The 26,937-nt window shown below is 41.0% G+C and overlaps 1 protein-coding gene across 2 annotated transcripts in view; it reads right to left on the bottom strand.

Annotated features, from left to right (window-relative positions):
- RPS6KA2 (ribosomal protein S6 kinase A2) overlaps positions 1–26,937 on the bottom strand; it is a 2,145,504-nt gene that overhangs the window by 1,303,136 nt on the left and 815,431 nt on the right. For both annotated transcript variants that reach the window (XM_044069491.1, XM_044069485.1), the window contains exon 5: positions 17,282–17,361. In XM_044069491.1, the coding sequence (XP_043925426.1) occupies positions 17,282–17,361 (80 nt within the window). The remainder of the gene's footprint in view (positions 1–17,281; positions 17,362–26,937) is intronic.

Here is a 26,937-nt window from a genome sequence, read left to right on the forward strand (position 1 = left end):
GAGCATGTCCAACAGTTCTGGGTTTGACATAGCTTTGTATGTTAGGCAGAGATCACCTCTGAGTAGGTGATATGCGACGGAGTAAATCTGGAGTTTTTTGAGACGGTCAGTGTAGAGCATCTGATTGAGGCCAGTGATCCTCTTTGTGAGGTATTTCTGCGGCCTTTCCAGTTGTTGGAGATGTCTTGTGCGGTACATACCAAAAGGGGCGCTGTACTCTATAATGGGTCTAATGAGTGATGAGTAGAGGGGAACAATGACCTCTTTTTTTCTGGATGAGAAACCTTTTGTGATGAGGTGTGCCACATAGAAGGATTTCCTGACTACTATGGCAATGTGATTATCAAAGGAGAGACTACTGTCCACCTGTGTCCCAAGGTCTCTTATCACACTTTTGGTGTTAAGTATACTACCGCCTATGTTGTAGTTCATGGGTACAGAGTTTTTACCAAAGGGGATGACAATGCACTTTTTGGCATTGAGCTTGAAGCCATGGCTTTGACACCAGGCATCTGTCTCAGTGAGGCCCTTTTGTAGGATGTTCACATCGTTAGGAGTTCCGATTATGGCTTCTAGTTTGCAGTCATCTGCGAACTTCGTTAGCCAAAGACCTTCTGTGTTAGCCTGTACTTCAGAGAAGTAGATACCAAACAGGAGAGGACCCAGGACTGAACCCTGTGGTACTCCACTTGTCCCTGGTCTGAAGTCGGATTTGGAGTCTGCTACTTTCGCAGTGTGGGTTCTGTCAGTGAGCCAGTTGGCAACCCATCTTGTGACATAGGGATTTATACCTAGTTTAGTGAGTTTATCTATAATTCCAGAGTGGGGGATGATGTCAAAAGTTTTGGCAAGATCTAGATAGGCTGTGTGAACCACCTTATCCTTGTCTACGGCTTTGGTGACTGCTTCAAAGAAGTCTATCAGGTTTAGGAGACATAATCTGCCTTTTACAAACCCAAACTGGGTGGGATCCAGAGTTTGGAGATTACCAATGTCTTTGTTTATAAGTTCCATGATGATACGTTCCATGGCCTTGCAGACCAGGCTCATCAGGCTAATGGGGCGGTAGTTCCCGGGGTCCGTGGTGGCTCCCCCCTTGTGGAGTGGGATAACCGTTGCTGTGCGCCATTCAGCAGGCACAAAGCCTGAGGTGAGGCTATGATTGAACATGGTACTTAGTTAGGGTGCCAGTTCATTTTGTAGTTCGTGTAGAACGCAGCCTGGGATGTTGTCTGGTCCCATGGATGCTGTGTTCTTGGCTTTGGAGAGTATGGTTTTTACCTGTGGAGCTGTGATTACAGAAACTTTGCATTCTTCCAGTATAGAAATGGGCTCTTTAGGGGGTGAGAGAAGGGGTAAAGTTAGCACTGAACCTATCTGCCAGGATGTAGGCAATATCAGTTGGGTCTGTATATTTAGTGCCATTGTGCTGTAACTCAGAGCAGATCTGAGTGTTGCCATTCAAATTCTTGACATAGCTATAGAATGCTTTGTGGTTGTCTTTAGAATCAGTGGCGATTTTGTTTTCGTAACTAGCTTTGTAGGATTTTATCAGGGATCGCAGCTTCTTACTGAGGCTGACCAGGGAGCTCCTCCACTCGTGGGATTTTACTCTCTTTTGCAAGAGTTTCTTCCTTCTGTTGTACAGTTTGTTTATGGCAGGGGACCACCAGATTGGCTTCCTTTTTTTGGAGGATAGCGTCTTGGTTCTGTTTGGGATAGCATGATCCATGCACTCATCTAAGTGCTTATAAAGTGCAATTGTGTAGGTTTCAGTAGTCAGAACTGTACTGTCCATCTGCATGGGTGTCAGGACGTTCACCACTTCTGTCTTAAGAAGCATGAAGTTGGCTTTGGAGAAATTTTTTATTATAGTTTCCTTAATGGGGGGGGGTGGAGGCAGGATGTGGATATCTAGGGTAATTAGCTTATGGTCGGATCGGACCAATGAGGCATTGTCTTCAGGTGTGGAACACCGGTCACTCATATTGGTAATGACTAGATCTAGGATATTGTTGCCCCTAGTGGGGGTGTGGATAAGTTGATCCAGGGCATTGGAGTTTATGAATTCCAGAAAGCGTTGAGCGAAGGAGATGGTACATGAGTAGTTTTCTCAGTTAATGGTGGGGTAGTTGAAATCCCCCATTATTAGGGTGTTTGGTTAAACCCTAATATTTTCCAGTACATCAAGAAAAGAGGAGTGGGAATCATGGGGCATGGTGGGTGATCTGTAGCAAGCTACAATTTGGATTGCAGTTTTGCCCAGAGTTAGTTGCACTTGGATAACCTCGGCGGCATTATGCTGAACAACTAGCCTGGAGGTGTGGATATCCTTAATGAATATGGATACACCTCCGCGTTTGGTATTCCGGTCCAGGTTACATGGCCGAAAAGTGTGGTATGAGTTATAGCCTGGTAGTGCAGGGGTGCTCTCTGGAGCCTTGAACCAGGTCTCAGTCACTGCACAGATATCGATGTTCTCTATTTTAAGGAGTGCCTCGAGTGAGTGCATTTTGAGATTTAGACTTCTGGCATTGAGTACCTTCACCCTCAGTTTTTGCTTGCCTGTTCCTGTTATGGTGGTGAATTTGTCATTTGAACCTTGCCTAAAAAACGTACTATAGGGGTGGCAAGAACCTTAGCCAGTATCCGGAATCCAAGGGGTGACAGGTGCAGGCCATCTGTGGCAAAGCATCGTGGTCTGTCGACCATGTCATCCCAGGCAGACAGATACTGGATCCCTTTAGAATGGCACCAGAAGCTTAGCCAATTGTTGAAGTCAATCATTTTGTTCTTGTACTGTGGCATCATTCTGGGTGATGGCAGAATGCTACTCATGGCTACCTGCCTGGGCTACAAGATCGGAGAGCTCTTCCATGTCTCTTTTCATGTTGTCCAGGGAGGTACATCTCAGGTCATTCACACCAACATGGACAATGACAGAGTCATATTTGTACTTGCTGTGGAGTGACCTGAGTGCGTGGGTTATGTGGCGGATCCTGGCACCTGACAGGCAGCTGACAGTAGCCTTCTCCTTGTTTAGTCTGGTGAGTGGGACATCAGTGTGCTTGACTATAGAGTCACCTATGACTAGTGTGTTGGGTACGTTGTTTTGCCTTATTGGCTGTGGTTGAGTGGCACACTGAGTATGCGGGCTATGTGTCATTTGGGTTGTGTTGGGAGGTGGAGGTTGGTTGCATTTCTGCTTTGGAGGTCTCTGTTGCTTGAGCAGATTATTATTGAGAGCCTCTGTGAATGTTTTTGTATTTCTATGTGTGGATTTTAGTTGTGCAGATTTAGTGAGACTATGTGATGAGTGTGGTTTGGTGCAAGTGTTTACCTTCTCCTCTTGACTGTCAAGTTCAGTCTTGATTGGAGAGAGCTTTACCTCCAATTTGGCTAGATAAATGCATCTCTCACAGGTTGTAGTGTTGGGTGATAGGAGGAGAGGGTTGTCTGTGTACATGAGGCAATTTCTACATTGCCCCAAGATACCCAGATTCATCAGATAGACAGGAGAGAACACTGGGAGCTGACCCTTGGACATGCCTGAATAAAAAAACTATTTTCCTCTAGATAAGTGAGGAAACTGAGTACAACAGCTGTTTTTCTCTAAGCAAGTGAGGAAAGTAAGTACCAAAACTGTTTTCCTCTAGGTAATGAGGAAGGTTGAGTGCTGTAGTAATTAGTAGGTTATTTAGTGCTTACAAATACTGAACAAGTGCTGATCACGAATAAGCAAATTCAAGTGCTAAAAGTAAGAATCTGTATCTGGACTAAACTAGTTACAGGAAAGGGAGAAACAAGTGTAAATGTGGGCTTTTAAATCAGAAAGTTGAGAGAGATGGAAAAACTGCCCAAACGGCTAATAACTACAATTTCTGGGCCAGAACCACTCCTTATGTGGTAGATAGGTTACCTAGTGCTTACCACTCCCATTGATAAGCTAGAAGGCTTCCCTCCAACACAGAAAGCTTAGAGGGGGGGCTCAGAAGCTTACATACAGTCCTGGATACAGCAAATCTGAATCTGGACTACACTAGTTACAGGAAAGGTATTTTTTTTACATATACAGAAAAGTAGCTAAAACAGCAGTCAAAATAATTCAAATACAGTGCAAGCTAGCACACTTGAGTATGTAGCAAAGTTAGACCAAACAGTTTAAAAAATGCAATTAAATTAAAAATTACTAAAACAATGCAGAATGAGTCTATTAGGTAGAATGAGGTAAAGAGATGGGACTGGGGGGAGTGCCCCAGATCAAATCTACAGTGGAGGCGTCAACTGCAAAAACCTCCAAATTTAAACAACAACACAGGACTAGGGTAAGTGGGTATGGGAAAACCAACACCTTCAGCAGAGATCTGAAAAACTATACAGTGAAGCAAACTAACAGTGCACAACTCTGAAGTCAGCCAGCAATGATATAAAATTAGTCAAACAACAACTACCAGTACACAACTCTGAAGTGCCAGAAAAATATACTCAGCTCTGTATATCTCCAGATAGTTTGAAGAGCACTCTTTCAGGACACAGGAAGGCTCCAACAATGATATGCAGACTTTTTTACTAAGAGGGTCTAACTTTATGCAAGTAATCCTTGAGATAGTCAGATAACACACAGGATGTAAAACCAGTTATACCAACGTAAGACACAGAGAAATAGGGGGAGGGGGGAAACCACCTTCAGCAGAGATCTGAAAAACTATACAGTGAAGCAAAAATAATAGTGCACAACTCTGAAGTCAGCCAGCAATTATATAAAATTAGTCAAACAACAATTATCAGTACACAACTCTGAAGTGCTAGAAAAATATACTCAACTCTGTATATCTCCAGATAGTTTGAAGAGCACTCTTTCAGGACACAGGAAGGCTCCAACAATGATATTGTAGTAGTGACATGCTATGGGGAATATTGATCAGGATTCAAAATTTTACTATATTATAATGAGTTTTCCATCACAGTCATGACACCTGGGGCTACAACTGCTATGAAATAGATCCTATTATGACTGCAGGGGACTGCAGATATAGGCTGCAGCACTCTGGGTGCAGTACATAAGCAAGGTGATAGCTATCAAGCAAGGGCTCTTGTGTGTTTGGAGGGTGGGTGGGTGTGCATTTGTCTGTGTCTATGTCTGTGTGAGACAGTGTACCAGGGCCTCTGTGACAGTGAGACAGTATCTGTAACTTACTGTGCTGATGACAGATTTTCAAAGTGTGTGTGTGTGTGTGTGTGTGTGTGTGTGTGTGTGTGTGTGTGTGTGTGTGTGCGTGTGTGTGTGTGTGTGTGTGTGTGTGTGAGTACAGGGGTACTTCTGTATGTAGATTCAGTCTGAGATTCTCTTATTGGTCTACCTTTGCACTGCTAGAAGCAAAGCTTAGCTTTCCTAATGCTATTCCTGCCAAGCCAATGGAGAAGGGCCATGTGCTATATCTCTGATTATAAAAGTCCTTCAATAAGTCAGGTTCAGAGAAAATGCACTTGCATGGTATAGTATATCTTGGTATGTATTTTTATGAAAAGACTAGCTTAGCTCATTACAACACTGCTCATTCAGTTTATTCATAGTCATTTGCAGCTTTACTGATGTGTATTCTTCTTTGCACATGTTTTTATATTGCTTGATGTGTGCATTTTATTTTCTTCATTGGTAATGCATTTTACACTTAATTTCATAATATTGCTATATTATTTGTGTTGCTTTTCTCCCCAAGACAGTTTGGCTTCAGTGGGCATTCCAGTTTAACAAATGTAATAAATAAATGTAATAAATAAATAAATATGTACACTAAAAATCCAGTACAACCAGATGTTTATATATGCTTTACTAAATGTTACAAAAAAAAAGCAGTCATAAACAATATGCTGTACATTTATTTCAGATATTGTAAACAGTCTAGAAGAATGTAGTCTGACAGATACACTAATGGGAATTATATACTGAGAATATAAGCAGCTGTAAATCAGACCATGATATGCAAACTTTAAACCTACCAAAGAATCCTAATAATTAAAAAATAAACAAACATACTTGAAAAAGAGCAAAAAAATTCAAACAATAATGAGGATTATGAGTGAGTCACTGATCACAACCTGCTTTTTATGGGTTTGAGACATAGATGCCAATAAATTTATCTCAAGAGTGAAGCTCCTGGCATCCATATTGAGAACACATAGTAAAGGGTTATAGGAAACTTTATCATAATTCGTTGTAGTGTGTGGTGCATTATCTGCTCCATGTACTACTAGTTACAGAAAAAAGCACTAAATTGTATAATTACATTGCATTTGCTGAATCTTCTTGCTGCCTCCTCTTTTGAATTTAGGATGCATTCAACTAGTTACAGAGCATGCAGCAATTGAATCTGTACATGCTTTCTGCTGTCCATGGTGCTAAACATTATACTTCTTAAAGCTGTCATTAAGGTCCTCTGTCCATGGTGCTGATCCTTTTGTATGAACGCTCCTCTGTCCATGGTGCTGAGTTTCTCATTTGCTCATTTTGCCAGCACACAATGTTTCTAGTAGCTGCAGTTGGATTGCTACAAGACTGGCATACTGCATTGATTTTTGTTTCATCTTTTCATTGCAGTGTACTCTCCATTTTTCTGTGATGATTTCATTCTAGTTACACTGCATTATTGTATTTATTGTGTACTTTAAAATATGCTATGAAAAACAGTATGATGGTTACAGCTAGTTGAATGGTACAGGATGGAGTAAACTAGAGAGTATTGCCTTGCAAATATAGGAACATAATGAATGTATAGTTTGTGTAATAACTAGCTCATGGGTGGCTTTTGATCTTCACGTGTGGATCCACACCCTTTGTGCTGCCTTTATTTGTGCTGTTCTACTTCAGTTCAAGCTGAAACATAGATTACCATTCAGAGGTACTCCATGTCATATTTTCTGTAATCTCTTATTGTACATAAGAGTTTGTCTCACCATGTGCCATTTTGTAGATTGTTACAGTATACTACAATAAGTCCATGTGTTGCCTTGCAGATATTTGCCATTTACCATGCAGTCTGGCCCCAAATTTCTCCTACTGGCTTCATGCTCATTATTATGCACTTTTCTGTTTAAGCTGAATATCATCTTCACTTCCTGTAGTACATTTCACCCTCATGATTACTTTGTCTTTGGGTTTGTTGTCTAACCATGACACATCATAAGCAATAGAAATATGGTTTTGCATGACTGACATTTGCTGTTTTAATTTTATCTGAACTTGCCTTTGTGAGTTAGACTGCACACAAAAGACACTATTTCACATAGCATCTAGTGACAAAAACTGATATTCAATACTGGCTATAGCAAATACCATCTAATTTTGACTTGTTTGAGATGACCTACATAATTCAAGTTTCTGTAATGCTTTAGTACAGAGCTAATTTCTGAACATATAGTATAAAGATACCATCTTCTATTATCTGTGCTCATTAACCATCAAACAACTGTAACCCTGAAATTATATATGGTGCCCTACAAGCTGATGCCTAAGTGGCACTAGTTAAGTGAGTAGAAATAACAAAGACTTATTTGTATTCACACAGCTTGCCTTCATTATGCTGTGTTGACTTGCTTGCACAGTTTTGTGTGGGCTGCTGGTGCTTTTCTTATGTATATATGTTTGTTTGTTTATACTTTCTACCCATAAGATTGCAGCTGCTGTTATTACACAATCCTCTGGCCTGCTTCCAGTTTGATTTATTGCTTTCACCATTTATTTTGTTTCACAGAGATTTGGGATCCCAGCGTTATATCTCAGTGGAGGAACAGCTTTTCCCTGTTCCTCTTTTCTTATGCTACACCATTCTCTGTTCTGTATGGGTGAGTATGTGTGTGTGTGTGTGTGTGTGTGTGTGTGTGTGTGTGTGTGTGTGTGTGTGTGTGTGTGTGTGTGTGTGTCTCATTCAGGTTTATACATTTTTAGTGCCTCTGTATCTGCATATGGCAAATGAGTACTTCTGCTCTAGTTCCCATCCCCGATGTCCATGGCATACTCTGATAACTTTTAAGAAAGGACTTGGCTGACTTGAGCACTTGAGATTACGAATGGTCATGTCACCATCTTTAGTCACATGTTTCTTCATTATCTGGAACAAGGTCTGAAACATAGTCAGGATTACTCCTGCAAGCACAATTATTCTTGCTAGGATTCACTCTTAAATTTTTTGATTATCCCACACCTTGTCTACATTAATAGAAATGGTTCTTTGTAAAACAATGTTCTTATGTAAAATTTCTAGAGTAAGTCAAATGGATTTTTGCTTCAACAGTCTGCTAACCTCTATTTCTTCTTTGCCAAATTCATCAAATTTCTCTCACAAATTTTGCATTTCAAACCCATCTGATTTTCTGCCTTTTAACAATTCCTCTAGCTAGATGTTTCTGATGGTTGGCATTGTAAGACTGCTTTCTCAAGACTTTTGCATGGATTTAATCAGGAATGTTCCTTCTTGGGGACATATATCTTCTGCTGTTACCCTGAATGAGTAACTTTTGGGTTTTATAAAACATATCACATATCCTCAAATACTTCAAGTATCAGTCTGCTTAATCTCATTTTTACTAATTGCATTTTATAATATTCATCTTCTTTCTTGAGCAGATATTAAGTGTAGCATACCCTTGTGGAGAAATGTTTGTGGAGAAGTTGTCTACTAGACAACTGTTCATGCATCTGCATAAAAAGGCATATCCACTCTAATGTTTAGGAATTTGTTTTCATGCACTTGACACCTGAGGATTTTGGTTCAAATACTGCCTTACTGAACACTGAAAGATAAAGGTCCAAAATTTTTATGCAAAAGCATTATAAGCAAAAAAAGTTTTAGATTCTGTGAGTGAAGTGCAAACATTCTATAAATTTGATGTTGTTATACCGATTTCAAGTAAGACGTTTACTGCTAATCAGACAGGATGTTTGGTTTAGTTAACATGCTCAAAAGGATGCGACAGATAGGATGTGGTGCATGTTTTGATGAAACCTTTGTTTTCTTTCCTTAAGTTGTCAGGTTGGCACTTTTCCTGCACTCAAAGAAATCACTCTGTCAGGAAGAGTGACAAGAGGCTTCCAAACTACAGACCATTTTCATTAACTGACTCTTCACTGCTTTCTAAATACTTGCATAGAACAATTTTTACTATGAAAACATATTCAGAACTTATTGCCTGCTGTGTGCTACCAAACTTCTTTATAACTTGATGTTCTCTTCTAGCAACTCTGTAGATGAAGACCCAAGCACTTTGAACCTGCTCAGCAGTGGGAACATCTAAAACTCCCATAAGTTACTTACCTTTACCTTTCACATCTCAAATTATTGTGCCCTCACATGAAGGCCCTTTTACTTTCATCCAATATGACAAATCAGTCTTTGCTAGTTGCTGATTTTGGTCTGTGATCAATCAGTACAGACTTTGTAAGTTATCGCCTGCTTACTCTCATCTTACACAAATTTTCCTGCTGTAGTTTTAAAATAGTTACACACCTGAAAAAGGTGCATTGTATGCTTATTTTTGCATACACCATGAAGGAGTATGTTATTCAGATTAGTTTTAATGTGCTTTTGGAACTGCACTCATTTAGACATACACTTTATAGTCGCTATGATGCAGTCTTTCTGCCTTCTTAGTGCATCCTTTAGAAAGTGGCTTACCTAATCCCCTCATTTCAAATAATAAATACTGTCAGTCAGTAGCCTCTCACTGACCTGTAGCTGTTTGATCACCTACTTAGATCAATTTAGCATTTGAAGTTCAATAAATCCTTTGTTTAAACAAACACCTTTATATATTTTACTTTTAAGTCAAGCATAATTTCATCTGAGAGTGTACCTAAGATGCAGCAACCAAATGAATGCCAGAGTGAGATACTTCACAAAGCTGAATAGAATTAATACTAAGTGGGCAAGATAGTTCTTCAGCTTGTTACATTGTATGTGAATGTGTGTGTGTGTGTGTGTGTGTGTGTGTGTGTGTGTGTGTGTGTGTGTGTGTGTGTGTGTGTGTGTGTGTGTGTGTGTGTGTGTGTGTGTGGGTGTGTGGGTGTGTATGTGTGTGTGTGAGAGAGAGACACACTAGGGGTATTTACACATTTAGATTACCATATATAGCTTTCCAGAGTGTCTATCTCTGATGTTCCCCACCCTGTTTAAGGTTACACTAATATCTGTCAGTTTTACCCTAGTAGCTTCGTGGTGTAGAAGTGAATAAAAAGTTTGAATATCAAGCCTACAACCTCTCTGCAAAGAAATCAGCACGAAATACATTATTATATATGTCATTGCCTAATGAAGTATCCTGTGCAATCACCTGCTTAGAATGCCAGCATGCAGTATTTTTTGAGTGCTACAAATACACAGAAACATATACTGTGTGTTTTGACTTCTAAGACCTCTCCGTTTTATTTCTCCAGACTTTGTATAACAGGAAGCCATTGTAGATATTTCTTAACCCAATAAACCTGTTGTGAATCAAAGTTTTCTATTCGACAATCATTCTTCCTTCCTTTTTGGTTGACTTCATTCCAGAACCATATGTTGATATTATGCCGAGAAATCTTATATCTGTACCAGTAAGTCAGACTTACCAATTTAGTTCTTAAATGGCCACAAATCCCTAAATTACTCATATTTTAAGGTACATTACTCTAGTCTTTTTATTGATAAATGTTTTCTGCGCTATGTAGGACTGCTTTTCCTATCATTTGTGTCAAAAGCTTTGCAATTTCATTTGAGAATCTTTGGTTTCCTTAGAGATACTCTTACCCTTTGTGAGAGGCAAATGGGACTTTTTTTCACTGAGGAACTTACATGTTTCACTGTACTTAATTGTTATTAATTTTAGATTACCTACCTCACAGCCAAAACACATTTTTTGCCATCTGGTCTTTCCCTTGCTAATATACCTTTTAACAAACCAATTTTCAAATGATACTTTGAAGAATAAAAATATCTTTCATGTTAGACAACCAGTTTCAAAATCTATGCTAGCTCTAAGGCTGCACAACTTAAGAAATATTAAACTTACTTATTTATAAAGTTGATTATTTCTGTTTTTCAGAGGCTGTATGACCTCTGATTTAAAAATATTAAAGCAAGATTGAGGGGTGCAACTCAATTTGGCCACTGTCCAGTGGAAAGATTTTTGTGTGCACAATGTTTTAAGTGACAAAAATAAACAGTTTCAGTTTTGACATCTGATGATGCCACTGTTAAGGAACTGCTTTTGACCAACATGGTTTTGAGAAGGGGACATTCCTACAATGTTATTGACACTATCTTTGAGAGTTACTTTGATGATGATGATGACATCCTACAGGATGTCTGTCTCCTGCAGAAGATACAGTGTGAATAGTTAAAGCATTAACACTATTGCAAAATCTCATCATGACTTTGTTAAACATCTGCCAAATCAGGAAGCTACACACATGTTTTAGTGTGGTTAATTGGCAGCCAATCTTCTATGGAGGTAGGAGGAACCCTTGCTGCAAAAACTTTTAAAATGCACATCAGCCAGTTTTGCTATTCTGTTGTGTACTGTCAAATCACAGTTTAATTGTCAGTACATCAGAACTTGTACTAATGGGTCTCATTTATCACCAGAAGGTTTCCTGTTGAAATTTCAAGGAAAGGAACTGTGAGAACAGTAAGACTGGGAAACAGAAGATATGTTCAATCGGGGGGGCTCATGCCATCGGACTGCAGGACTGCAGCCCTCCCAGCCAAAAGATGGAAGATTAGACATTTTACATTACATTATAAAAAATTTTAAAAAGTATTTAAATATATTTTGTTTGAATCATGTTGTTTGTGCTCCTAAGTGAGTCAGCAAAGTCCTGGAACTCGAACTTCGCATGCTCGTCGAGTTCTGTTTTTTTATTTTTTATTTTTTAGTGAACATCTGGAAGTCTAGACTACTGTAAAAGCAGTCCAGATTAAAGAGAAGGCATCAATGTGATGTCCAGAAGTCTATGCTGTTTAACCACACAGTAAATTAGAAGGGGGTTCGGACTGCCATGTCCACAGGCACGTACATGATGTGGATGGCTGGATTGCTACTGATTGGTTCTTGCTCTCTTCTCAAAAAAGAGAGTGAGAAACAATCAGTAGCACTAAGCACAATAGCACAGTACTTGTCTTTACCTGTGTGTTACGGAATATGAAGGATAGTGGACACCGGCGTTGGTGAAAGAAGACCCCTTTTTGCATAATCCCTGGGAGAACTGTTCCACAACAATATGTAAGCTTTTAAAGACCTAGAAAAATGTAGTTAAAATGTAACATGGTTTTGCATTGGGTGGGTTTTGTCTGTTCCAATGTAGTACGAAACAGACAAAGTAAAAGGCCTGCATTACCTTTCTGAACTGTAAAATATCTCACTTCCCTTAGCTGTGTTTTTTTTGGGGAACTTCTGAGAAACATTAGGCTGTTTCAGACAATATATATATTGTGTTTTTTTGTTTTCTTTGATACACACATTAGATAAATCCAATGACTCAAACCCTAATGCATGCAGGGATGGTAAATGGAGATCTCTTTGATATCATTATAGAAGTGTAAATGTTTTACTAACATCCGCTATCAAGCTTTAATAAGAGCCAATGTTTATATTTGTTACACCCGAATTCTGATTCAGATAACTCCAATTCTTCACTTGAGAGAGTGAAAGGAGACCTGTAATTTGTTTTGCAATAAACCATAACCAAGAAAACAGGTAGTGCAGTTAGTTGCAGAATCTAATATTCCACCTTTTTGTATTTTCTAGGGCTTTAGCCTGGAGAAATAAGTAACCGATTCTGTCCACCTAATTATCAAAACAAATTAACACTAGTATAAGTGTGAATGCCAGCATACACAGAAGGTTAACTGATTATAGAGTTTGGCTTGTGTTTTTTCATTAAGCTACTCCCATCGGTAATGTAAGCTCCAAGGGTTATAGGCATAAGGACATGCTCGGGACTGGGCAGAGAAATGAACGACTGAGTTCACATAATTAATGTGAATGAAGCACATACCTCTCAAATGTCCAGGTTTCTGCAGAATATCCAGATTTGTCCTCATATTTTTTCTTTATCCTCATAAAATGTTTTTTTTTTTTTTTTGCTAACAAATAATTGATGATTGAAATCACTAAATAATGACAAACATTTGCCATTCAAACTTTGTTATCCTTCAGAAAATTCACTCTAATGCAAAACCTGTTATTCTATCAACTTTCTACATTTGTAAGAGGCTAAGAGCAATATTTAAAATCTGTCCCCAACTGAGTTTTCATACCCCATTATTTTGGCTTTGTCTATGTTTCTTGTGCTAAGATGTTGAGAAGGGCACAGTTTAATTTTCTGCAGCCTTTCAATAGCATTTTTATGGACAATGAAAAAAAGGTACTCGTGCAATCCTTATGAAATCCAAATTGATGTAACCTTTACTTACTTACTTACTGAACTTTGTTAACTTGGTAAGTGGACTGTTCCATGAACCCCTTTCATCTACGACCCGGGCCAACTGGCATATGACAGTAGCGTTTTATATACTACATAAACAATTGGAATGTATGATAGCAGTTTCGATATATAATCCTGTAATGTCAGCACTCACATCTTATCTTTTTACAGAATACATAAAAGACTCTGCAGCAAATACAGTATACAGCATAAGGGGAGTATATATACTGGGAATGTCAGAAAATGCAGGAGCCTGCAAAAATAAAGGCATATTAAATGCAACACCAGTTTCTTTGGATACACGTGTATTTACAGTAAAACATTTCATCCTTTTGTGAAGTTTAAGTTAAGAACTTGACAGGATAGGAAGAGGTGAAATATCACACATTTTATGATTTTCCAAAGTGAAAAAAGGTCTTGTAATTCTGGTCATTCTTTATTAAGTTATTATACAATAAAGCAATTCTTTGGAAACAGAATGAGAGGGTATGGAAGCAGTGATAGAGATTTTATTTTGCTAAGGCTCAAGGATCGCTACAGAAGGTGACTGTAGCCATGAACTTAAAAGATGCTCACTTCATGGAAGTAAAGCTTTGGCAATTCTGCCTAAGATATTAAAGAGCAGGTTCCATGGTGTACAGGGATAAGTCCTGACTACATCACAGATGTCCCAAGTTTGATCAGCAGCTCTGGCATGGGAACAACCAGGCAAAGTGGGTGGGTCTGAGTGGCTCATGTCAACTTGCTCACCCTGCATGAGGAAAAATGAAAGGGAACTGTACTGAAACATGCCCCTGCAGTTGACTTCTAGTAGATACTTGGGATATGTTGGAAGGGACTGTCTATAATGGGGAAAGGACAATGACTGAGTTGCTTATGAATGCCAGGATGAGACGGTGCATTACCCATTGCCCACTTCATGCCAACCTGTAGGATATTATGTTATATGTGAGAGGTGGAGAGTTTGGGCCTTGAAGAGGATGCCTTGATCTTGTCAGGTGCTGAACATGGAAAGAGAGAGAGGCTGGAGAAGGAATGTTGTGTCTGATAAAAATGGCAAATATGGACAGGTACTGGGAGCATCTGATGGTAATCTGGCCAGCTGCAGGTGGAGCCAAAACCAGTGCAAAAACATACCATCATATTGTTTTCAAATTAAAAATATACAAATGAGGGAAATGGAATATTAGTAAGGATGTATGCCAGAATATTGAAGGTTTTAATATGTGGTGCTGGAGAAACTGTTTGAGAATTCCACAGACTACAGTTCAAATTCATCAACACTTAAGGAAATATACTGAGTGATCTGTGATAGATAGAAAACTGGAAAAATAATTTGTCATAATGTGCACAAGGAAAAAATACAGCACTAGTAACTTTTGGAAAATGTTAATTTTGCTGTAACATGCCACTGTTACTGCAATTCAAAGATGGTTATTTGTGGATTAATGTGTTAACCAGCTAAGACCACCTGGTATCTTTTTTTTAAGAGACAGTTCATAAACAGCAGTTCATGGTAAACTGGTTTATTCCTGGCCTTACATTATGCAAGTGAAAATGGAGCTCAGACTCTGACTATAGGATTAAGCTCACAAATGACTGCCTTAAAATGTCTGAGTGATCAATGAGCCATTAATGTTCCACTTGTTTATATTTACTACTGTTTTATATAATTTGTGCTGCAAATCCTATTAATAAAACAATTCAGTTTTTGCAGAAGGTTAACTGTAGCTGAAATTTAATTCTTCCATTGTCAATTCCTATTGTGTATTTGTGAACTGAAACCATTAATAAATCTCATGCTTGGATGAACCCGCATCTAGCTACGGCAGCTTTGTTCATTCAATTTATTGGACACCTGCATCTTGGTGAAACAAGAGCTAACGGGAAGCCAGTTTCAAAATGGAAAAGGCTTCTCATGTAGATGTCTCTATCTTATAGTCCCTTACTTAGTGAAATAGGGAATCCAAGTCTGATTATATAAATCTTTCTTTAAGTTGAATGTTCACTGCACTTGTTTTGAAACCTAAAGCTGGGGCAATGTAGCTAGTCTTACACAGTGACAACATCCATTTTACCTGCCATCAAATGACTGCAGAGATGGAGGAGTACACACTGTAATTTAATAGAAGACGAGCTTTGCCATGGTAGGCATCCTTAAACTGTTAATGTTTAGTTTATTGTCTATGACTGGTTCTTTAGAAAGGCATATATTCCTTTATCTATGTCTAGTGTGTGTGTGTGTGTGTGTGTATGTGTGTGTGTGTGTGTGTGTGTGTGTGTGTGTGTGTGTGTGTGTGTGTGTGTGTGTGTGTGTGTAGTGTGTGCAGATTTTTGCATCACATTTTTGGTCCGTTTTTCATAAAATTGTGGTTTTCTGGCAAAGTAGTGGCAAATCATTAAACAGTGAAGTTAGAAAATAATGACAGGTATTTGAGTTTCAGATTTCATACCCTTCAGAAAATTCAAACTAATGCAAGACCTAATATTTTATTAACTTACTAAGTTTGTAAGAGCAAGATTTAAAAATTGTCCTTATTTTTGGGCCTTTGTGACTTGTCCCACTTTTATTTATGGCTTTGTCCAGATTTCTTGCTTTGAGGTTGAGAGTATGACAGATGTGGCAGGGCCATCACCGTCAGCCAGAGACATTTCAGATTGTGACATACTTGTACCCCACTCCCCAATGTAGTGACTTGGATGTGTCCAAGCTAGGCAAGGAGCAGTTATGCAGTGTAAGTGTGCAGACTAAGCATCCCCCCACCCAAGGTAGACACAAGTACAGTGGGTTTTCATCTGCCCTTGATTTTGCAGAATGTTCTGGTTTTCTGTCATATTTTTATACTGTTGATTTATGCTTCTTATTATTCAGAAAATGCATGTTGTTGGCTGCATGTTACTTGGTACTTTTATAAAGCAGAATATAAATTATAATTAGAACTGCAGTGCAAGGAGAAGTGGTTTCAGTTGAGTGCTGCTTGCTTTTTTATACTTGATTTTGACTGACATTCTAGTAATGTATTTAAAAAGTAATTTATTTTTTCATGCCTCACAACTTTTTTGTTTCCATCTAGATATTAAGTAAACTGTCATGTAGCCAATGCATTGAAATATTTTTTTTTTCTTCTCCACTTCATTTTGTCTTAATGGGACTCTCATAATGATAGTTTGGCAGTTTTTGTGGTTTTGAGTATAGCTCCACCCCTTCTCATTGGCCCCACCCATTCAGCTGTCTACTACAGCCTCCCATTGATTTGAAGTCACCAGCCGCCAAAGAGTAAAAACTAACATTTAAAAATGTAGGACTGCAGGAGTGTAGAAGGGCATGGTTTAATGGTCGCGTGGTAGATTTTGACATGCACTGTTATTCTTCTGTATATGTAAGCTTGCAGCCCTGCTTGTTTAGAAATATTAATATATAATGGTTAAGGTGGTGGTGTGCATCTGAAACAGAAGATGCAGGCAACTGTTGAGTCATTAAAGTAATACACACACACACACACACACACACACACACACACACACACACACACACACACACACACACACACACACACACACACACACACACACACACACACACACACACACACACACACACACACACACACATATACATCATACAGTGCATTATTCCTTTTGTGTAAACCACCAACACATGATGCTAAATGCACAGTCTACCCCACCTTTTTAAACCTACAGCATGTATTAGTGTCCCCTGACTAACAACATCAGGAAAACAAAAAATACCAGCAGATGGTGCTTAAATGTGAACTTTTAGTAAGACAAGAGAATAGCATAAACAACCAGCTTCAAACTCACCTCTTTGGAGAGCCGAGAAAAAAGATCACCACCTCTCAAGAAGTCCAGGATTAAATATAGTTTTCCTTCAGTCTGGAACGCTGCAACAGAAATAAGAAATAAATCTATGCTAAGGCAGAACTGTTGTACATATTGCAGGAAATGTTACTTCTGAACAAAAGGACTGCATGCAAATAGTACAGTTGTGTACCTACCATAAATGTAGATGTTCGAGTGTATTCACTGTTGCAGTCATTACACTTGGGTTATCCTGCTGGCAGGCTAACCGCAGTCGACCTGAATTCCAAAGTCTTGGTCCGGCATCGGTTGCTGTCACCTCTTCCCTGACGTCAGTGCGCCAGGGGTATAAAAGATGCAGCCGATGCCATTTTCTTCAGTTTTTCTTGCCCCAGATGTCAGGTGCCCCCAAATTGGTAGGCTAAAAATGTTATGCCAATAAGTATGCATGCAATAACATAAACATTTCCTTCATCTACAGGCAAATACACCACATAGGTTGTATAGGATAGAGAAGTACAGATAAGTCCCAGCAAAGAAAAGGGGGATGGTGGGTGGGTAACCTGGACTGCAACAGTGAATACACTTGAACATCTACATTTATGGTAGGTACAAAACTGTCCTATGTTCATCGTGTTTCACTGTTGCAGTCATTACACTTGGGTTGAATCCCAAAGCTGAGGTAGGGTGGCTGGGTCTAAATAGGATTAAGAGAGGCTATAAGGCCCTGCAAAACTGCAGTGGCAAAGCCTGCTCTGGATTTAGAGTAGAGAGGTAAATGGTAGTGCTTGGTGAAAGTGTGCACTGAACTCCAAGTTGCAGCCTCTAAAATGTCTTTGGTTGGTACCCCTCTGAGGAAGGCTGTTGAAGTGGCTGCTGCTCTGGTAGAATGTGGCCTAATGCCCTTAGGATTGATTTGTCATGTTGTAAATAACAGAAACGAATGCAGTGGCCTATCCATTTCGAAATAGTCTGCTTTGAGATAGGCTTTCCTTGTGATCCTGCAGCATATGCCACTAAAAGTTGTTCAGTCTTTCTGAAAGCTTTAATTCTGTCCAAGTAGAAGCGTAGCTATCTGTGTATGTCCAAAGAATGCAGGAGTCTCTCACCCTTATTCTGTGGGTTTGGATGAATTGTAGGCAAATGAATGGTTTGGTTAAGGGCCACACTGGACACTACCTTAGGAATAAATGTAGGGTTAGTCCTCAGAGAAACCCTGTCTGGATGGAAAATGATGAAAGGTTCCACAGCCATGAGAGCCTGTAACTCTGAAACTCATCTTGCAGAGGTTATTGCTAGGAGCATAGCTTTTTTCCAAGATAAGAACTTTATTTCAGCTGTATTGGCTGACTCAAAAGGCAGCAGTGTGAGCTTCTCCAAGACATAATTGAGGTCCCATGTAGGTATTGGTGCTCTCCTTGGAGGTCTTATGTTTTTGGCCCCTCTGAGGTACTGCCTTAGCAATGGATGAGAAAAAATAGGTGGTTCCGTATTGTAATGAGCTGAAATGGCAGAGGCATGGATTTTAATTGATGAGAAGGATAGGCCTTTGTCCAGCATCTCAGTTAGGTATTGTAAAATCTGAGGGATATTTGGTACAAGCATGTCAATTCCTTGTGCCTGGTTCCAAGCACAGAATCTCTTCAATTTTTCTGCATAAGATTTTCTGGTACTTGGCCTCCTGGCCTCCAAAACAACATCCATCACTGCTTTAGAGAGAGGTGTGTTCTGAATGGCTACATTATTCGCCATGCTGCCAGATTTAGGGTCCTGAGTTGGCTGTGCAGGATCTGATTGTTTTGTTGGGTCAGTAAGTGAGGAATTAGAGGCAATGTCCAGGCTGGGCCTTGAGACAAGCTCTTTAGGATTGGGTACCAGTGTTGGTGGGGCCAGTCTGAGGCAATCAGAATAATTTTTGTCTTCTCTTTCCTGACCTTTAAAAGTACCTTGGGAAGGAGAGGCAGAGGAGGAAAAGCATAAACTGTTAGGGTTTTCCAGCTGAATGATAGAGCATCAACTTTCCATGCATGCTTGTGATAAGTCCTTGTGCAGAATCTCTGTAGTTGGCAGTTGTGAGGGGAGGCAAAAAGATCTATGTCTGGGCATCCCCATTTCTTTGCTATCATGCTGAAGACTTGTGGATCCAGTTTTCACTCTTGGGGATCCGTAATTTTTCTGCTTAGTTCGTCTGCCAGAGTATTTTCTTTTCCTGGCAGGAATTGTGCTTGCAAATGTACTTGATAAGTCAGTACTGTGTCCCACAAAGTCATGGCTTGTCTGCAGAGGGGGTAGGAATGTGTGCCTCCATACTTGTTTATGTATCAGATGACTGTAGTATTGTCCATCCTTATCAGTAGTTGTCCTGGATGAAGAAGGTCTTTGAAAGCTGTCAGGGCATTCTGGACAGCCAGCATCTCTTTTTGATTGATATGAAGATGCATTTGGCTTGAGGGCCATGTGCCCTGAATACATTTCCTGCCATGTGGGCCCCCAGGCATAATCTGAAGCATCTGTTGTTATTGACTGCTTGGCTGTGGGTAGGTTGAATGGCTGTCCCTTGTTGAGGTGACAGGACTGTGCCCACCATCGAAGCTCCTGTTGAAGGCAAGGAATGAGGGTAATCAATGTTTCCAGGCTGTGGCAATGTTGAGTCCAAACACTTTTTAGATACCATTGTAGTTTCCTCATATGCAGTCTGGCATATGGAATTAGCAGAATGCAGGATGCCATGAAGCCGAAGGCCTGCTGTATTTTTCTTGCAGATAACTGGGTCTTTGTTGCCAACATTGTGAAGTAAGAAGTCAGTTGCCTTTGTTTGTCTGGCATGAGATAAGCCATCTGGGCAGTTGTATTTAAGCTTGCACCCAGAAATATTATCTCTTGAGAGGGTACTAATTTTGATTTATTTTCGTTTACTGTGTACCCTAGGCATATCAATAATCTTTTTACAAATGCCAGGTGCTCTAGTAAAATGTTCTTGTTCTCTGCTTGAATAAGGCAATCATCTAAGTAAGGATATATATGAATTCCTCTTTGTCTGCAATATGCAATTACTGGTGCCAGGCATTTTGTGAAGACCCTGGGCGCAGTAGAAAAGCCAAAGGGCAGTGCAGAGAATTGGTAGTGCATTGAGCCAGTTATGAATCTGAGGTATCTTCTGCAAGATTGTCTGATTGGTACATGCAGGTATGCCTCTTATAGGTCCAAAGTTACAAGCCAAGCCTTCCTGCCAGCAGAAGCTGCTGCAAAGTCAACATTTTGAATTTTGGAACGTCCAGAAATGTATTCAGAATAGACAGGTCCAGTATTGGTCTCCAGGCTTTGTCCTTTCGGGGTACCAAGAAAAGCCTTGAGTAAAATCCTTGTCCCTGCTCTTGCTGTGGTACTCGCTGAATGGCCCTCATGTCCATGAGGGATGAAACTTGTTTTTGTGCCTATGCCCATTGATTATGTGGCAGGTCTGGCATACCTTTTACCCTTGGCAGGGTGTGAAAGTGGAACCTGTAGCCCTGGGACACTATATTCAAGACCCATTTGTCCTGGGTGATCTTGTGCCAGTTTTGTGAAAAAAGTGCTAGTTTTCCCCCTAAGGGGGCTGCCTAAAGATAAGTGCTTGGTGCTGGCAGAGGAAAGTCATTGGGACTGTTTCCTGTATGGCTGTGATTTGTCTTCTCCGCTTTTAGAGGTAGAAGCGCACCACTGTTTAGGCCTGTATGAGCCCTGGGGCTGGGATCTGCCTCTAGTGCATCTGTATCTGCCTCTTTGTCGTCTGTCTGACACTGGAAAGGACCAATTCTTTGTAGGCCAGTTTCTGCTAAATCTGGGTGGCTGTACCTGTAAGAAATCCTTTACTGTTTGCATAGATTTAGCTTTGTCCTCCATTTTCTTCAACACCTCCTCTGCTTTAACACCAAATAAGGTATCCTGCTGTAATGGAGCATCTAGTAATTTTGCCTTAACATGATCAGGTAGAATCTGTTCCTTTAACTAAGCAAGCCTCCTAATGACAGAACCCATAACTGCGGCCCTGCAAGAGGCCTCTAGAGAATCAAAACCACATTGCAATGTATGCTTTCCCACTTATAGGTTCATAGGTTCATAGGTTCGTACTAGGCTATCTGCCCTAGGGCATTTATAAGCCTAGCCAGAGTGTGTGTGGCTTTCACCACCCCTTAGGATGAGAATACTATGCCCTTTTAGGGTTTAGTTTACTGTGCCTCTGTCTAGTAGTGACACAGAGATGACCCCCGGGGTAAACCTACGATCTCCCATCCACTCGTTGAGATTTCTCTTGAATAGAGTCAGTGAGGGGCTCTGCCTAACATGGACTGGGATTCTGTTCCAGAGTGTAGGGAGCCTCTGGGTTATGAATCTGTCCCTCCAGCACGTCCTATTTATTTCTGTGTTGAGGTTTAAGTCTCTTGTTCTCGTGGCTCTGATGGATTTGGATTTTCTGAGGTAGAGCATGTCCATTAATTCGGATTGGACATGGCCTTGCACGTCAGGCACAGATCACCTCTGAGTAGGCGGTATGCGACTGAATAGAGCTGGAGTTTTTCAGTCAGGCAGCATATGACATATGTTTAAGACCCTTTATCCTCTTGGTGAGGAACTTTGGGGTCTTTCCAACTGCTGCAGGTGTCGGGTGAGATACATCCCAAATGGGGCATTGTACTCAATCATTGGCCTGATAAGAGAAGAGTACAGGGCACAATGACCTCTCTTGATCTAGATGTGAAACCCTTTATGATAAGGTGGGCAATATAGAAGGTCTTCCTAACCACTTTGGCAATGTGAGTGTCAAATGAGAGGTTACTGTCAACCTGGGTCCCTAGGTCCCTGATTACCTCTTCCAGATTTCTTAATGGATTACCACCTATGTGGTAATTTGTCGGTACCTTGTTTTTCCCAAAGGGTATGACTATACATTTTTGGCTGCTCAGCTTAAGGCCATGGCTCTGGCACCAATTATCCGCTTCTATGAGGCCTCTCTGAAGGATGTTTGTGTCCGCTGGAGTATCAATTATGGCACCCAGTTTGCAGTCATCTGCGAACTTAGTCAGCCACAATCCTCCTATGTTTGCCTGTACCTTGGAAAAATAAATGCCGAACAAGAGGGGTCCCAGGACTGAGCCCTGTGGGACACCGCTTGTGACTGGCTTAGAGTCTGACATAGCTCCAGCAACTCTGACCCTGTGGGTTCTGTCCTTGAGCCAGTTTGCAACCCATCTTGTGACATATGGGTTTACATTTAAGCTGGTGAGTTTGTCTATGATGCCCGAGTGGGGTATTGTGTCAAAGGCTTTTGCAAGGTCAAGGTAGGCTGTGTGAACTGCCTTACCCTCATCAATGGCCTTAGTGACTGTTTCAAAAAAGTCGACCAGGTTCAAAAGGCAGGATCTGCCCTTGACAAAGCCAAATTGGGTAGGATCCAATGTCTGTAGGTCCCCAATGTCTTTGTTTATGAGTTCCATAATGATCCTCTCCATAGTTTTGCAGACCAGGCTCGTCAAGCTTATGGGGCGGTAATTTCCAGGGTCCGTAGAAGCACCGCCTTTGTGAAGTGGGACCACTGTTGCTGTACGCCACTCTTTGGGTAATGATCCTGTAGTAAGGCTAAGATTAAACAGCAGCCTTATGTGTGGGTTTAGTTCCTCTTGGAGTTCATGTAGCACACAGCCCGGGACACCATCCGTCCCATTGATGCTGTGTTTTTAGCTTTAGAGAGGGCGGCTCTCACCTGGGCATCTGAGATGTTAGGGAGGCTACACTCTGCTGGGATAGTTATTTCTCCTTTGGGGAGGGGGAGGAGAAATTTGCACTGTACCTGTCTGCCAGAATGTTGGCAATGTCAGTGGGTTCAGTGTATTTTGTGTCATTTTGGACTAACTCTGAGCATATCTGGGAGTTCCCACCCAGGTTTCTAACATAGCTAAAGAAGGCCTTGTGATTGTCTTTTTGTGTCTTTGGCGATTTTTCTCTCAAAGTTGGCCTTGGATGATTTTATGAGTGATCGTGAGTTTTTGCTAGGTACTGATCAGAGATGCCTTCCCTTTTAGGGATTTTGCTCTGTCATGTAGTAGCTTCCTCCTCCTGTTGTAAAGTTTGTTTATGGCTGGGGTCCACCAGACCGGCCTGCCTTGGGGAATGGGTCTTGGTTTTATTTGGGATTGCATGATCCATGCATTCTTGAAGGTGCCCATAGAAGGCATTTGCAAAGGATTCAGCAGTGTGGGTTGTGGTTTCCACTGGCCCAGGGGCCTTGAAGGATACCACTTCAGTCTTAAGAAGTGTGAAGTTTGCTTTTGAGAAGTTCTTCACTGTGGTCTTTTTGTGCAGGGTGGGGGCGGATGTGGATTTCCAGTGAGATTAATTTATGGTCTGATCTTACTAAAGAAGGATATACTTCCGTGTGGAGCATTTTGTCCCCATGTTTGTGATGATCAGGTCTAGTATATTGTCTCCTCTTGTGGGAATGGAAAATGATGAAAGGTTCCACAGCCATGAGAGCCTGTAACTCTGAAACTCATCTTGCAGAGGTTATTGCTAGGAGCAGAGCTTTTTTCCAAGATAAGAACTTTATTTCAGCTGTATTGCCTGACTCAAAAGGCGGCAGTGTGAGCTTCTCCAAGACATAATTGAGGTCCCATGTTGGTATTGGTGCTCTCCTTGGAGGTCTTATGTTTTTGGGCCCTCTGAGGTACTGCCTTAGCAATGGATGAGAAAAAATAGGTGGTTCCGTATTGTAATGAGCTGAAATGGCAGAGGCATGGATTTTAATTGAGGAGAAGGATAGGCCTTAGTCCAGCATCTCAGTTACGTATTGTAAAATCTGAGGGATATTTGGTTCAAGCGTGTCAATTCCTTGTGCCTGGTTCCAAGCACAGAATCTCTTCAATTTTTCTGCATAAGATTTTCTGGTACTTGGCCTCCTGGCCTCCAAAATAACATCCATCACTGCTTTAGAGAGAGGTGTGTTCTGAATGGCTACATTATTCGCCATGCTGCCAGATTTAGGGTCCTGAGTTGGCTGTGCAGGATCTGATTGTTTTGTTGGGTCAGTAAGTGAGGAATTAGAGGCAATGTCCAGGCTGGGCCTTGAGACAAGCTCTTTAGGATTGGGTGCCAGTGCTGGCGGGGCCAGTCTGAGGCAATCAGAATAATTTTTGTCTTCTCTTGTCTGACCTTTAAGAGTACCTTGGGAAGGAGAGGCAGAGGAGGAAAGGCATAAACTGTTAGGGTTTTCCATCTGAATGATAGAGCATCAACTTTCCATGCTTGCTTGTGATAAGTCCTTGTGCAGAATCTCTGTAGTTGGCAGTTGTGAGGGGAGGCAAAAAGATCTATGTCTGGGCATCCCCATTTCTTTGCTATCATGCTGAAGACTTGTGGATCCAGTTTCCACTCGTGGGGATCCGTAATGTTTCTGTTTAGTCTGCCAGAGTATTTTCTTTTCCTGGCAGGAAATGTGCTTGCAAATGTACTTGATAAGTCAGTGCTGTGTCCCACAAAGTCATGGCTTGTCTGCAGAGGGGGTAGGAATGTGTGCCTCCATACTTGTTTATGTACCACATGACTGTAGTATTGTCCGTCCTTATCAGTAGTTGTCCTGGATGAAGAAGGTCTTTGAAAGCTGTCAGGGCATTCTGAACAGCCAGCATCTCTTTTTGATTGATATGAAGATGCATTTGGCTTGTGGGCCATGTGCCCTGAATACATTTCCTGCCATGTGGGCCCCCAGGCATAATCTGAAGCATCTGTTGTTACTGACTGCCTGGCTGTGGGTAGGTTGAATGGCTGTCCCTTGTTGAGGTGACAGGACTGTGCCCACCATTGAAACTCCTGTTGAAGGCAAGGAATGAGGGTAATCAATGTTTCCAGGCTGTGGCAGTGTTGAGTCCAAACACTTTTTAGGATACCATTTTAGCTTCCTCATATGCAATCTTGCATATGGAATTAGCAGAATGCAGGACGCCATGAAGCCAAGGCCTGCTGAATTTTTCTTGCAGATAACTGGGTCTTTGTTGCCAACATTGTGAAGTAAGAAGTCAGTTGCCTTTGTTTGTCTGGCATGAGATAAGCCATCTGGGCAGTTGTATTTAAGCTTGCACCCAGGAATATTATCTCTTGAGAGGGTACTAGTTTTGATTTCTTTTCATTTACTGTGTACCCTAGGCATATCAATAATTTTTTTTACAAATGACAGGTGCTCTAGTAAAATGTTCTTGTTCTCTGCTTGAATAAGGCAATCGTCCAAGTAAGGATATATTTGAATTCCTCTTTGTCTGCAATATGCAATTACTGGTGCCAGGCATTTTGTGAAGACCCTGGGCGCAGTAGATAAGCCAAAGCTCAGTGCAGAGAATTGGTAGTGCATTGAGCCAGTTATGAGTCTGAGGTATCTTCTGCAAGATTGTCTGATTGGTACATGCAGGTATGCCTCTTATAGGTCCAAAGTTACAAGCCAAGCCTTCCTGCCTAGCATGGGCAGAAGCTGCTGCAAAGTCAACATTTTGAATTTTGGAATGTCCAGAAATGTATTCAGAATAGACAGGTCCGGTATTGGTCTCCAGGCTTTGTCCTTTCGGGGTACCAAGAAAAGCCTTGAGTAAAATCCTTGTCCCTGCTCTTGCTGTGGTACTCGCTGAATGGCCCTCATGTCCATGAGGGATGAAACTTGTTTTTGTGCCTCTGCCCATTGATTGTGTGGCAGGTCTGGCATATCTTTTGCCCTTGGCAGGGTGTGAAAGTGGAACCTGTAGCCCTGGGACACTACATTCAAGACCCATTTGTCCTGGGTGATCTTGTGCCAGTTTTGTGAAAAAAGTGCTAGTTTTCCCCCTAAGGGGGCTGCCTAAAGATAAGTGCTTGGTGCTGGCAAAGGAAAGTCATTGGGACTGTTTCCTGTATGGCTGTGATTTGTCTTCTCTGCTTTTGGAGGTAGAAGCGCCCCACTGTTTAGGCCTGTATGAGCCCTGGGGCTTGGATCTGCCTCTAGGGCATCTGTATCTGCCTCTTTGTGGTCTGACACTGGAAAGGACCAATTCTTTGTAGGCCAGTTTCTGCTAAATCTGGGTGGCTGTACCTGTAAAAAATCATTTACTGTTTGCATAGATTTAGCTTTGTCCTCCATTTTCTTCACCACCTCCTCTGCTTTAACACCAAATAAGGTATCCTGCTGTAATAGAGCATCTAGTAAATTTGCCTTAACATGATCAGGTAGAATCTGTTCCTTTAACCAAGCATGCCTCCTAATGACAGAACCCATAACTGTGGCCTTGCAAGAGGCCTCTAGAGAATCAAAACCACATTGCAATGTATGCTTTCCCACTTGTTCATTGACATTAGGTATTGCTGATATTTAAGCATATGAAATTGACAATTTAAAGCCCTCACAGCCAAAGTAGCAGAAGTGTAAACTTTTTTCCCCCATCTGTCTAGTGCCCTAGAATCCCTGTCAGAGGGGATAGGGTTTTTTGCAGTAGAAGCCTTGACACCTTTGGGACACTGAGAAATAGTTTCTGGATCAGCAGCAGGGTTTTTATGAAGAAATTTATGTGAGTCTGAAACCCTGTAGTATCTGTCTGGTTTTATAGGGGCAGGGGGTAAAGAGTCATGAGAAAGGGCGGACTCTGAAAATACATCATCTACAATGTCTA

This window comes from Protopterus annectens, chromosome 1.part0 (assembly GCF_019279795.1).
Source record: "Protopterus annectens isolate FY-2018-M chromosome 1.part0, PAN1.0, whole genome shotgun sequence".
Classification (NCBI taxonomy): domain Eukaryota; kingdom Metazoa; phylum Chordata; order Ceratodontiformes; family Protopteridae; genus Protopterus; species Protopterus annectens.